Source organism: Poecilia reticulata, chromosome 11 (genome assembly GCF_904066995.2).
Source record: "Poecilia reticulata chromosome 11, P_reticulata-male-v2, whole genome shotgun sequence".
Classification (NCBI taxonomy): domain Eukaryota; kingdom Metazoa; phylum Chordata; class Actinopteri; order Cyprinodontiformes; family Poeciliidae; genus Poecilia; species Poecilia reticulata.
The window spans coordinates 1,877,332-1,891,026 of NC_088840.1; the positions used below are offsets into that span (position 1 = coordinate 1,877,332).

At 41.5% G+C, this 13,695-nt stretch overlaps 1 protein-coding gene across 3 annotated transcripts; it reads right to left on the bottom strand.

Annotated features, from left to right (window-relative positions):
* Positions 1-1,205: 1,205 nt before the first annotated feature.
* On the bottom strand, positions 1,206-13,492 carry anln (anillin, actin binding protein). Of its 3 annotated transcripts, none has more exons than XM_081612763.1 (23): positions 13,410-13,492; positions 11,786-11,936; positions 11,274-11,705; positions 10,883-11,190; positions 9,976-10,294; positions 9,129-9,331; positions 8,939-9,043; positions 8,577-8,688; positions 7,707-8,005; positions 7,501-7,631; positions 7,269-7,410; positions 6,809-6,944; positions 6,482-6,661; positions 6,261-6,387; positions 6,129-6,177; positions 5,998-6,051; positions 5,583-5,615; positions 5,472-5,490; positions 5,277-5,389; positions 3,150-3,239; positions 2,959-3,066; positions 2,246-2,418; positions 1,206-2,160 (listed from the first exon to the last, which is right to left on the bottom strand). In XM_081612763.1, exons 1-23 carry the CDS (start codon positions 13,425-13,427, stop codon positions 2,046-2,048), a joined length of 3,417 nt encoding a protein of 1,138 aa, XP_081468889.1. In that variant the 5' UTR covers positions 13,428-13,492; the 3' UTR covers positions 1,206-2,045. The 3 variants fall into 3 exon arrangements, with proteins under 3 accessions (XP_081468889.1, XP_081468888.1, XP_008419461.2); XM_081612762.1 differs by lacking the exon at positions 13,410-13,492 and adding an exon at positions 13,290-13,402; XM_008421239.2 differs by lacking the exon at positions 13,410-13,492 and adding an exon at positions 12,853-13,067.
* Positions 13,493-13,695: the final 203 nt, after the last annotated feature.

A 13,695-nucleotide genomic window follows, 5' to 3' on the forward strand; every position in this document is an offset into this window, starting at 1 on the left:
AGGAAGTGGTCATGGGGTCCTCAGAAGTTCTGGTGCCCCCCAATAATGCCTGATTTTCTTTTTTACATTCTTTTCATGTCTGATGGTGTTGACAAAAAGTAGGGACAAATTTCAATGGAGTTGAAAAATTTATAATTATTTTTAATTCAATTTGATGCTTTTATAATTATATGACTACTTATACTTAATTGTCATAATATATAATTTTAGTATTTCTTTGTTTTAAACTATTATGTATTGAGTTCTGCTCTAGGACAAGGGATTTTAAAGACACCAGCCACCGATTACAATGTTTAAAATAAAAAATATTTTGCAAACGCACATGACCATGCTCACATGACCCAGGTTAGTTTAGTCAGATATTTGAAAAAATTATATTTTGTGTATATTTTACTCAAATTTTGTGCTTTATCCATAGGACCTGTTTTGTCCCTATTCTCAAGAATCACTGATTTGTTAACAGAGCTCAAACTCAAAGCATCAGATTGTAGCTATGGTAACAAACTTCGCAGCTCCTTAAAATCTTATATTAATGGTTTCAGCATAGATTTTAAATTGTTTAACATTTAAACAATTTAAATGTTAAACATTTAAATTGTTTAAATGTTGTTTAAACATTTAAACAACATTTAATAGACCAATAATTGGTCTATTATTGCGACCAATAATGGATTTTAAATTGTTAAACAATTTAAAATCTATGCTGAAACCATTAAATCAAATTTAACAGCATTGATATTCTTCAATGTTAAATTTCTAAATCTGTGTCAAAATGTTAGCATTTATGGGGCCCCTGAAGGCCTGGGGGCCTCAAGTAGCTGCTTAGATCATTTATGTGAAAGGCCAGTTGTAAATGTGATCAGCATAACATTTTTTTTTTCTTTTAAATCCACCAACTACTGATGTAATTTTGATTTAAAGAAGCACAAATAATTGATATTTTAGTTTTATTTTTGATTTGTTTTTAGTCAGAAGTGTCTTCCAGTAACATAATTACCCAGTAATATTTTTACATTTCCTGTCAACATCTTTTAATTCATGAACATGGTGGGCCACTTGTGGACCGCCTTGGCGCCACGACCAGCAGGCTTAACAAGTTTCCTGACGGAAACCCTGAAAAACCCCTTATGAGAGACAGCAGGTAGCTAAATGAAACTTGAGTGACATCTACAAACAGCAGAGCCAGAAGAAATAAGACAAAACCATTGAATATTGACAAACCTGTCTTCATTGTTGACATTGTGAAAAACATTTTATCCAATCATATTCAAAAACTCATGATCAACACCTGACGGTGCTGAGAAAGGTCTGTTACACACACTAAATCAGTAAACATGCTAAACCACTGAACAGGAAGAGAACATTGCCATGGATACCAGTCTAACAAGTCAAATATCCTGCCTAGAATGTAGTCTTCTGAATCTACACACAGCTGACCATCTGTCAGACAGTTATACAGATCAACCAATCACATTTGTGCTGGTTGTTCTTTAGTGTAGCATGGTAACAGACCCCGCCCACATCTGCCCAAAACTTAACAAAGTGTGGTGTGGAAATTGGATCAAAAATCTGTGCATCTTAATACATTTCACAAGTCATAAAAGAAAATGTATAAAGTATAAAAGTATGAAAAGCATTTCTGTTGGTTTGTGCACCCAGGCAGTATAAAGTGTGATAAAAGTCAAGCAGTTCAATTCAGTAGTCACCCTGAGGGCTGGTACTGATCAACACATTGTATGGCAGACAGTCTGCATTAAGCAATACAATAAAACATATGCATTAAAAACAAGGCGGTAATGAATAAAATGGAACTCCAAAGGCCTGTCTCCTAAACAAAAACACTGTTCTGGAATGTCTCCAACATATGGCTTTAATAACCTCAGCTAGTGGAGGTGATTGGTCATCTCCCATCAGATATCCACACTAAAGCATTAATCACTTCTCTTATTATTTATGCATGTATGTATATATATATATTGCACAAGTATTTTTTAAGACAGCCCAGAGAGCCAAACTGACTGACTGGGAGGTGGGGGTTGCTGTGGTTACAGAGGCTTGTAGCAGGCGGCCGGTTGCCACATCCTCAGATCCACTAGAATCTGGTTCAGCTTCTTCATCCACAGATTTCTCTCATCCTTGGTGTCAGCACTCAACCAGTTTCTGCAAAGGAAACCAAGAATCAGCCAGCCAGACATGTTGAGGAAGGCACCAGGCACCTGGGGAGGTCAGACCGACAGGAACCTACTTGGTGACACACATGGTGTCCATGCACTGACTGACTAGCGTCTCCTTGTCGTCCTCTCTCTGAGGTCTGACTGTGATGAGCTCAAATGTGTTTGGTCTGGCACAGAACTCTCGGTTGGCTGGCTCCACCTTCTTACTGGTGCAGTTGGCCAGGTTGATGCGACCAATAGGATTCTGGCAGGAGCAGAACAAACCATCAGGACTTTCTGATAGGGAAGCACAGTCAACATTTTTACTCCCTTTAATGATACAGATATCTGAAGTTTGGAATCGGACCATACCAATGTGATACACAAAAACAGTCATGTATTGACTTAAAATGTGTTTTTGCTCCCCCGCCTAAAGACAGACATAAATACATTTGTAATTCATTACATTAATAACTTTTTACCACTTATTTACACCAATAGCTTGTGAAGCTATTGGTGTAAAATAAATTAAAGATGTTAAAACATATTTAATTTGTTTCTCAGTGTAATTAGGAGGATAACAGCCAATGTAAATAATAAAATGAAACTGACTAAAACAATAGGCATTTTGTCACAGAGACCCCAGCTACAATATTTTTCAATGTCAGGACTGATACAGATAATAAAAAATAGCCCCCCACAGCTCCTAGTGATCAATAAATTATTAATCTCATCTCTATGGATCGGTGCATCGCTTTCTGATGCCGTTTTTTCACTAAACACAAGAAGTTATGCAGAGTGATACCTTCCGCTTCTCGTCATCAGGATAGGTCCAGTAAGAGATGCAGTATCCTGACAGAACACACCATCTTCTGTGCCACGCTCCAAACCCACTTACATCTTCAAACATGGTCTGCAGAAACAACGACCTGCTGTGATCAGAACTAGAGTGGTACAAGTAGACCTGATGGGTTTCCACTTAGCTCTGCTACTCACCAAGAAGCCCCTCTCCTCCACCTTGGAGCAGCCCACTTCACACTGCAGCTGGAGGTGGATGTGGCCCTCCAGAGGACACAGGAACGGCACCTTCAAAATGGGGAAACATCAATCAGCTTGGAAAGGACGCATGGTTGGAAGTGGTCACATAAATAGGTGTGTGACAGTGAGTTGGTAAAGTATTTAAACTATGTTACCCAGTAAATGTTTTATTAAAATTCCTTTGTGCACATTTCACTGTAGGGCACAAACCAGGCACTTCATATAAATGCAGCTAACTGATACAGCACTAGTGCGCAAGAAACATCTTGAAATAAAGCCTCGACTGAAGGGTCCCAACACAGAAGGGGGGGGGGGCTTGAAGTCAACCAACCAATAGCACACTGCTATTGGAAGTGGAAATAAACTTGTAGGTTTATTTCGGCTCTTTTGATTCCATTATTACAGCAACACAGCAGCACCTTACAAAATTTCAAATTTATTTTCTTTCATTTTTTTGTTCTTGGCATTTGCATATGATGCAAGAATGTTTATCCTAAATTTTATTTCTAGGAACTGCAAATAAACAGTCCTTCAGAACTTGTGTGATATAACATTATTGCTCTTGTTGAACCTGGACCAGCTTACAGGAGATCAGCTCCTTTTTAAAATACAACACTAAAACATGGAACAGTGCACTGCACTACACTAAATGCTAGTTATTTAAAGCAAAGTTTGAGAAACCCAGGAACTTTTTTTTTCATGTAAATTCCCGACAATAGCCATCTTTATGCTTTCTTGTCATTCAGACCTGATTCTAAACTACTTGTGGATTTAGAACCACAGGTTCAGTTTAAACAGAATTTAAAGTCTAAAGACCACAAAGTGGCCTCATCTGATTATTAAAGGAGTGTGCATCCAGTTGGCAAGTAAAAAAGCTAAATGGGTATAATGTAAAAAAAAAAAAAAAAACTAAAACGAAATCCAATTCTACATTTTTCCACACTTTAAGTGTGGGAAAAAACCAGGATTGTTTCTGAGTGATCCGATTGGCTGGTTCCTGTTGTAAAACTGACAGGTGTATAAAGGTACAAAGAAAGAAACCCACACACATGAGTAACTGTTATGGGAACTAGAGATGGTTCCTGCAGTTGAAATGTTAGTGCTGGAGTCCAAGCAGAACCTTTACTGTGCTCTCTCCCACCAACCCTGATACACCAACCCATAAAAGCAAGAAGTAAAGAGGAACCATGTTCTGAAACAAACCACTGAGCAGTTCCCTTTCATTCCCTTCATATCTGATCTAGAAGAAACAAATCGCAGCAAGTCAACACATGCTCAGGAAGAGAGGATATAGAGACACTGAGGCTCTGTGGGAAGCCTGGGCACAAGCAGGAAGTTTAGAGAATTTAATGCAAAATAAAACTGTTCATGATCATACTAGAGCAGGGAGATAAATCAATATGATCAATTACATTTTTGATTTTGGAAACTTGATTGTTTTTCCTACCAATGCGTTTCCATGGTGTGATGTCACTCAGCACATCAAAGGCCACCATCTTGTTTAAGAAGCCTGTTTTATAGCTTCTGTTTATTTGGACTTTGAATCCAGGTTCACTCTATGATTGAATATTAGGGCCAGGCTAAAATCTATTCATTCACCTTTTTATTACAAGAATAAAATTATATTACTAGAATACAGCAGTAATAATGATAATTAAGTTGTAATATTACCAAAGTAATTTTATGAGAACTCCTTCACAGAAATAAATTAAAATGAGGAACTTTGGGCATCTTGTGAAGTTATACTTTGGTATAGTTTTCACACGAGGAAATACATCAGCATTAAACTTAAAACAAACTTTTTTCTCATAATTTCAGGACATTTTTTATGCTAATATTGCATCTTTATTATGCTTGTACTACCACTACATTCTCTTAAATTAAAAATTCTTGTAGCCCATCATTAATACTCCATCATACAACTCAGACTTTCTGAAAATATATAACATTTCTTTGAGAAAAAAATGGCAAGTTTTTTTTAAAAAGATCTGGCATGAAAAAAAAAATATCGGAGATTTTATTTTTAAGCCACATCACCCAACCTCATCTAAAACATGAGAAAGGTGTGAGCAGATGTCTCCATACCTTCTCCAGAGGAAACTTGTTTTTCCCGATGGAGGACAGAGTCAGAGTGTGAGACCCGACCAGCACAAAGCTGCTGGTGCGTACAGCGTTGGGACCGCCAGGACTGGCCACCACTACACATAAAGAAGCTTTCATTATCAGAGTCGATGATTACTGACCAACTGTACTGCTTCCGTCATACACAGCTGTACATACCTGGTGTCTGGGCACTTTTCTGCAAGAAAATAAAGCATTGATCAGTTAAATGCAAATAAATAATAGTTTTACCTGCCAAGCATCTGAGGGAGCAGGATGACAAAAACTCACAGTGATGGCCAGGAATCTCTTTGGAGTGATGGCCTGGAACCAGAGGAAGAAACATTGGTTAGGATTGGAAAGCCACTCAGTTCATTTACCACTCCACAGGGTGACCACCTGAGGTTGAGCCCACACATGAGGAGCAGTAACAAAGTGTCCATTCTGACTAGGCCCGTCACAATAACACATTTTACTGGACAATAAATTGTCCCAGAAGTTATTGTGATAAATGATAATATTGTTGCTTGGAGACCATTTTACAGCAATATAATGGTAAATGCATAATAATGCAAGAAGACATTCTCAAAGATTAATAAACTTTACATTTTAGTGAACATTTAACACTGAGAATGGAAGACATTTTGAACATCCAAAATAAACAGAAGAAAACTAATAAAATGAATTATGATTAAATGATTTCTACCTTTGATTTGTTTGGTTTCTTCTTCTTCTCACTGGAGAGCTCACGTTTTTGTACCTGAAGGAAACCATGGCTAATCCATTAGGAACCAATATGGAATATGGAAGTTTCCCAAGCAATAAAATGACACGTACCAGACAGTAGACTTCCAAGTCTATTTTGAAGTCACTGGAGACATCAGACCTGAAAATGCCCAAAGAGAAGGAAATGTGATTAAAATAGGATGGGCTTCCTTTATGATCCGCAAACAGGTCAGTGGGACTGACAGGGTGAACTTGGTGGGGAAGGTGAGTGTGTCTCCACTGAGGCCGCGGTGAGTGCTGGCTAACGGAGTGGCCACCATGTTCTCAGCTCCAGCCCGGATCATGATGAAAAATGAATGTTTAGTTGAGTCTGGCAGGGAAAACACACAAAAAGCAGTGAAACATCACAATAATCTATATAAAAGTCAGAGCGTGAGTGAGCAGATGCAACGCTGCATTCTTACCAGGTTTGTTAGCAGTGGAACAAACAAAGTCTGCCTTAAGGGGAAGGCGGAGCTCCTGCAGGGTGATGGAGCCCTTGGAGGCGGATACAGCAGGTGGTTCTGGATGACACGTTTTCTTCTGCCCTGCTGGTTCTCCCTTCAGACAGTCCAGCTCTGCCTTCAAGGCTTCTCTTTTCTCCGCTTAGAAAATCAGAGGAAGGAAGAAAGTCAGGGATTCTTTTAAGATGACTAAGTGATGATGCTGATGACAGATTTCCCTTACAGGGCACCTATATAATCTTTAAAAGTAAAAAGTGAAACGACATGACAGAGTGTAGGTGAACTGACTTGCTAGGAGCAGCAGCCTCTCTGCCTCAGCCTCCACCTGTGAGCCTTTGCCATGCTCTTCATCAGTGCAGCAGTTGAGGGCCTGGCTGGCCTGATGGATCACAGTCTGCTGCAGGTTCACCTCACTTGTCAACATCTACACAACAAAAAACATCTCTAAGCAGAGGACTTCGTCCTGGTGGAAATACCGGACTGTTCAGTATTTAAGAGAATTCCCTGATTTAAGATTCAAGAAACTGCAGACTTGACCGTTTAAAACATTTAAGGTGTAATTAACCCCCATATCTACTTTTTTTGCTGATAAACCAACTACGCTATTTAGGCTTCCATCGTCTGAGCAAATTGTGACATTTTCACATAAACTACTCAGGGATGAGGTCATGCTATCTCTAGGGGATTAGTTAAACTTTAATGAGTATATATTGTAGGCAGGATGAATCAGTCTGGGTTCCAGGTGTACCTTCATCCTCTGCTTCATGCTGAAGAGACTTGCTGCTCTGGGCTCCTCTGCTCTCTTAGAAACATCTTCCCTTCTCACAATAACCTGCTTCACTGCAGGTCTCTCAGGTTCCTTCACTCGAATGGATCTGTATGCATCAATGCTACACACACACACACAGAGCTCCCAGGTTTAGTTTAAGGCTCCCCTTGCCCCAGTCTGCTAACAGTTGGGGAAACCACTGTGTTCCTACCTATAAGGCAGCCTATGGTCTTCGTCTGAGGAGTCGCTCCGTGCCACAGTGGTTCTCTGGAACTTTCCAGGACTGCAGCCGTTTTCTGGGGTGTTGCTTTTCACCAGGAAGGAGCTGGCTGGAGTTGACGTCTGGAGGCAGCAGGAGGAGACAGTAAGCACCTTCCATCAGCTTTTGGCATCAGAGAGCTGCAGCATCATTCTCACCATTGGTCTTCGGTCTGGACTCTTCACTACAGCAGCTACAGTCTCTGCCAGAGGGGTCAGCAGGGACATGGAGGAAATATTTAAAGCATCTTCCTCCTCATCTTCTTCTTGATCCTCACTCTGCTCCAGGACTCCATCAAACAGCTCATTAATAACAGCTGAGTTGATGGAGTGGTCCACATTCATCTCCCTCTCCTCAACCACCTCCTCCTCCTTACTTGGCTTCTCTCCAGGCTGGCTGACCCCCCTCATAGGGCTGGAGGTCGAGACTGGAGGCGTCAGTGCGATTCCGGGACACACTGTTAAATGGAACATGTTCAAATATTGTGGCTAACAGCTACTGCATTTACAGAAAGCAAGTAATTAAAGAATGATGAAGATCAAAGATCATTTAAACATCATTTCGTTGTGCAGGTGCGTTTCATTCATAACTTGGTTCCTACATATAAGAGAATTCAAACAGATTCATCTCAGTAAAGACAGACCCAGCAGTCAGCCATTACAGTTTGGTTCTTGGAGTCAAATACTAAGAAATGTCTAGTGTTGGTTTATTTCAAACCAAACTTTAAAACAAATAGTTCTGATTTTTTTAAGTGTAGTTAGATTTGGATTCTTAGCATCTTGAATTAGTTGAAATGCAGAATGTAATCATGGTGGAGCCAAAAGAAAAGCCAATTACATGTTAAAATAACTCCAACTGCAAACAACTCTTCACATTTACATCAGCAACGCATTTCTACCATAGATGGTCAAAATAGGACCATCCAGGTTTAAATAAGACTGTCATTAATTGTTTCCAGCTCATGAGATGAAAAAGGAGGGTAAACAGAAAGATGTCAGATAACACCAAGACACGGGCTCAGTCAGCACCTGGAGGAGGACTCTGGCTGGGTGTCGTCACCTCCTCACTAAATGGTGCAGTGGGTTCATCCTGTGGGTAACATGAGGAAACTTCCCTCTGAGCAGGTTTGACAAGCTGATCCTGCAGAGCACATCATCTGTTAAAGTCCAGCTATGTTCATAGAAAGATGGAACTTTAAAAATCATCTGGTAGCCTGAATGCTTTTCCTGAGATTTGAAGGACAATCACTAGAACTTACTAAAACTTAAGACATCTCATGCTAATAAATAATTCACAAAATAAATAAATGAAAACCTGTAGTAAATGCTGACAGATTTGGACAGTTGGGGACCAACAGAGGGTGTGTGTATTGTGTGCATCTGAAGCCAACCTTGCTGTCAGTGTGTGTCTCGTCTGCCTGTTTATCCACGTTTTCCCACACAGTTTTCCCCTTCTGGAATCTGCTGCGGATCTGGGCCAGCTCAGACTCCCGCTCCTGTAAGCAGGTGGATTATTATCATCATTTTTTTTTTAAAGATAACTTCTCCTTGTTGTTAATCATGTTGTAACATAAAACCTACCATCTTCTGCCTCTGAGTGAGCTCCGCAGTGGCTGTGTGTGCAGCCTGGGCAGCTCGGAGCCTCTCCTGGACCAGCTTGGTGTTTGGCGTGACTGAGGCAGTACTGGGAGCAGACCTGGCTGGAGTGGGAGCTCTGGGCGGAGCGCCCTGCTCTTTGTGCTGCTGACATCGCTCTCCAAAGCGCTCCAGGAAAGATTTCACACCTGTGAAAAATTTCACATAGATGCACCGTTCTGATACTGATATCTGGATAAGTCCTGATATTCACATACAAAATAAATAAATAAAAAAACCACATTGGGTATCGTGACAATGAGCCTGATCCATAAGGCAGACCTACTCAGTCTTTGAGCAACATCATGCTTTACTATTTTACATTACATTTAGAATTCCTAATTGCACTTTCTGAACATGTGAAAGGTTTGTTTTGACCAAAGTAGTCAAACTTGATTTCGTCAGCTTCAGTTTATATTACGCGTGTCGTTTTACTCCTAATTGCACTGACTGAACAAATGTAAGTTGTTGACCATCTGTCTATTGGTGGATGTATTGGCAAAGTTATTACATTTGTAGTTCAGTATATATATATACATGTCTGTTTAAATTTTTCTGTATTGTTATTAGCCGATACTAGACCTCAGATATGTCTATTGGTATCTGAAGTGGAAAAAGTGGATTGGTCCATCTCTAGTTTGGAGTACAGGATATCAAGAAAAGATGAAACTTCTTAGTTTTGATGCATTTGATAAACATAAAAAAATGATTTTTCTATTTTTCACCTCCTAAACACCAATCAAAGCCGATTTAACCTTGAACCGGAAGATTTGGACCCTTGAGTTTGACTTGCCTGGACCTCCAACAGAGACGGGTTCCTGGTGGCCAAGTGAAGTAGACATGGTGGCTCTATCCTGGAGAGCTGGCCTTAGGGGGCTGGCGGTGTAGCCAGGGGTCCTGGGGAACAGCTGGGTCTTTAGTGGACTCTTCGGGGCTGATGTTGCTTCACAGGATGTTGCCTTATGTGGACTGGGTGGGAGCACTGCTTCCTGCTTGGGATTCTTCAGGGAACTCTGCATAGTCTGAATGGCTGTTTTAGATGCAGAGATTTCAGCCTTTTGAGGGCTTGGAAGAATCATTTGACTGGACTTCATAGGAGATTTTGAAGTATCCTGGAAAAACACACAAACGTTAGATTTCTTTAGAGAACAGTGACCAAAAATCAGGAATAAAAGTGGAAAGCTATCTAGAAATGTACTAATGAATGGAATTTAATAATGCTCAGCATATCTGGGCCCAACTAAAAGCCATTGTTCTAGTCAGTGAACGCATAATTTGTAAGAAATAACAGGTCACCCTGACAACAGCCTTTAATGAAGACTCAGTTAATGTCATTGTTGCTTGTCTGCCAAGCATTATTCAGAGATATAAAAAAACAGCCTAGTCTTTTGAGATGACACATTGTCCAGCTACTGGTGCTAACTGCTATTATGACATGTAAAAAAAAAACAACTAGTGAGTTGTTTTAAAATCAGTCAAATCCTGTTTTCCACTGAAGCCTCAGCCTCTGCTCTGGTTTTACTGAGAAGCTGAGTAGAATCAGCTCAAATCAGTGACCAGGGAGGGCTCAAAGCTTCAGAAAAACTGACCAGAAATGAGCCACAGAGCTCTAATTGGTGCATCTCTACTTAAAATATATGAAGTAAAGCAGCACAGCATCAGTTTTTAGGTTCACTGTGGAGACGTGAAGGTGCATCTACCTGGTTGCTGCTGCAGGCAGACTTGCTGGCTACTGCAGCTGAACTGCTCATGGCTGCAGTTTGCTTGGAGCCAGCAGCAGCTACTCTGACCGCAGGTCTGGGAACAGAACCAGATCCAGGATTCCCTTTGGGAATGTCGGTGTGGCTGAGGTCATCTTCCCAGGACCCGATGGTGGCAGCCAGGTTGGCCAATCGGCCTCTCCGCCCAACAGGAGCTTCTGAAGGGGGAAGACTGGCAGGCGGCTGGACTTCCACTGGTCTCTTTGACAAGGTTGGAGGGGTGCTGTCTGGCACCATGTCAGAAGAGTCTGGAAGAGAAGCAGCAAAGTCAGACTAGTTACAGATTTAGAGCCTGTTACTAATGCGACAAATCTCAACCAAATGTATTTACCATCATCCCCATCCCAGCACTTCCTCTGCTGCGCCAGCCTTTGCAGGCGTGACTTCATGCCAGCAGCAGAGGTAGTCGGGTCTTCCACCTGGTCCGGTTTGTTCCTGTGCTGTGCAGAACCAGGGGGCTCTGTTGGTGCTTCTCTGGTGCTTGGAGGGACAGGACCTGGAGTGACAGCCGTGTTCTCTGGCTGTTCAGCTTTCAGCTCCTTAGGCTGACTCTGAACAGGTCGAGTTGAACTCTGCTCAACAGAGGAGGATGAGCGAATGCTGGCTGGGCCCACTGGGGGTTTCTTGTCCGTCAGAGGGTCTGGTGGTACGTGGCCCCCAGCTCCGGTCATCACTGGAACCTGGTTCTCCTCATCCCGTGCCGACTGGTTTTCCTCTGAGCACCTGCGCTTTGAATGGGAGGGTTTGGAGGAGATCTGTGGAACTAGAAAGGGAGAAAGGGATTACAAGGAAATTTCAAACACCTTACACAACACCAGGGGTAATCTTAACGAAAGCACTAACCTTTATCAACAGTAGAATCAGTGATGGTGTTATTTGATTCAGTCAGAGGCTCCCTGGGCCTTTTGACCATCTGCCTGTTAGCTGCGTTGGGACGCTCTGCTAGCTTCCTCTGCAGATTTTCCCTGCGGGCCCGAGTCCGCTCCAAAAGTTTCTAGTTTGACCAACAGAATCAGAAAATCAGACATGCAGTATCCAGATCAGACAAGCATGGACCACATGATGTTAAGAGGTTTCCTTTGTGAATCGGATCAAGAGACTTGCACACAACAGTTTTTGGTGGAAATAGAAAAATTAACAGTCAAATCAAAACACAAAAAATACCATGCACAGTAAACTTGGAGGTACAATACACGGTCACTAAATGACCTGCCAGCCCAATTTATTCATATTTTATTTCTTAAACTATGGTTGGATATAATAAGCATATTTGGGGTCCAGACCCTAACCCTAACACAACCAATTAAACTAAACAATTCTCTCTTCTACACAAACCCCCCCTTTCATTCCCTTTGCCAAGTATTTCACAATCTGATTTACTGTACTGTGCAAGTCCCAACACATTCCTGAGTGTGCTGCAGGCCACCACAGCTTCACCAAGCCAACAGGCCTGTGTGGAAAATCTGAGATCACGTTCTTCAGGAATGAGCCACGCCTGGTTGGGCCTGTACAGTTTATAGGAGGCACAAGAAACATGCTTTGTTTTTGGTAACACCCCTACTGTCCAAAGTTTAGACGACAGTATCAGGAGAAAAGACTGAACCTCAAAATATTCAAAAATGTAATCTGTTTAAGTTAATGTTCCGTGACTGTTGTTTCTGTTTTTGAGGGCAATAAATGAAATGAAGCTTCCAATTGATAAATTTATAAAAACTAACTACAGTTTGCCTTACTTATAGTGACTTCTGGCCGGTACCAGACAAAGAAACTGCAGTTGACGTATTCCCCCTGGCAACTGAACTAGTAACACAGCTGCGGGTTAAGTTAGCATTAGAAGATAACGACAACACTCCTACTATCCACAACAGTCTTGCGACAGCTAGCTTCTTACATAAAATTTCTCAACTCACCTCAGTAAATGGGTCCATTTCGGACAGTTTGTATCCACTTGAGGAGTACTTACAAAACGGAGTGTTACCAGTTCTATACTCGGTTTATGTGTAAAGAAATAACCTAACGAAGCAAAACGAGAAGTGCTCAGCGATCTTCTCAGCTCGACTGCTCTTCCTCGATAAAACAGCTTCTGTTCAAATTTGAATTTCAGCGCTGCCTCTACAGCGCATACTCCAAAACTTAAAAGGAGCGCCAGAGAACCAATCAGATATCACGGGCTGGACATCAGGCTTTGATCAGCCAATCACAGCCTAAGCGAGTGAAACAAAGGCAGTTTTTCTCGTTGCATAGAGTAACTACCAACCAGTCCTGTATTTGTCAGGAGTCATCATCTGTGTATTCAAAACAATAAAATCTATCTACATTACAAATATACAATATGTAATATACATACATATACCCAGACATGTCCAAAGTCCGGCCCTGGGGCCAAATGCGGCCCATGGTCAAATTTCATCCGGCCCGCAGGCGCAGCCTCTGTCATTGTTAATACATTGGGCAGCAGTACTGTTACCTGCATATGGCGTAGCATACACACTTAATGCTGTTCCTCATTTACCCACTAGAGGGCAGCAGCCCGTGTGACTCAGACCGTTTGCTGCTGGAGCTCATCGAGCTGCAGTCTGACGCAGAGAGCAACGGTCGGCACCATAGACATAAATACATAGTCGCCTCATGGAGCGGGACGGCCCGTTGCTGCGATACGTAACAGCGTCCGCCATATTGAAAGTGGAATATGTGTCAGTAAGCTAAAACAGGTATTTTAAATTAATTCCTGTCATTGACACATTTTCTCACAC

Excerpts from the sequence above, each read along its gene's own strand:
- anln (XM_081612762.1), bottom strand. The coding sequence starts at position 13,379 with ATGACAGAGGCTGCGCCTGCGGGCCGGATGAAATTTGACCATGGGCCG. Across the intron at positions 6,388-6,481 it reads TTCCACTGCTAACAAACCTG|ACTCAACTAAACATTCATTT; the intron begins GTAAGAATGCAG and ends TTTCCCTGCCAG. Across the intron at positions 3,067-3,149 it reads TGGAGGAGAGGGGCTTCTTG|ACCATGTTTGAAGATGTAAG; the intron begins GTGAGTAGCAGA and ends TTGTTTCTGCAG.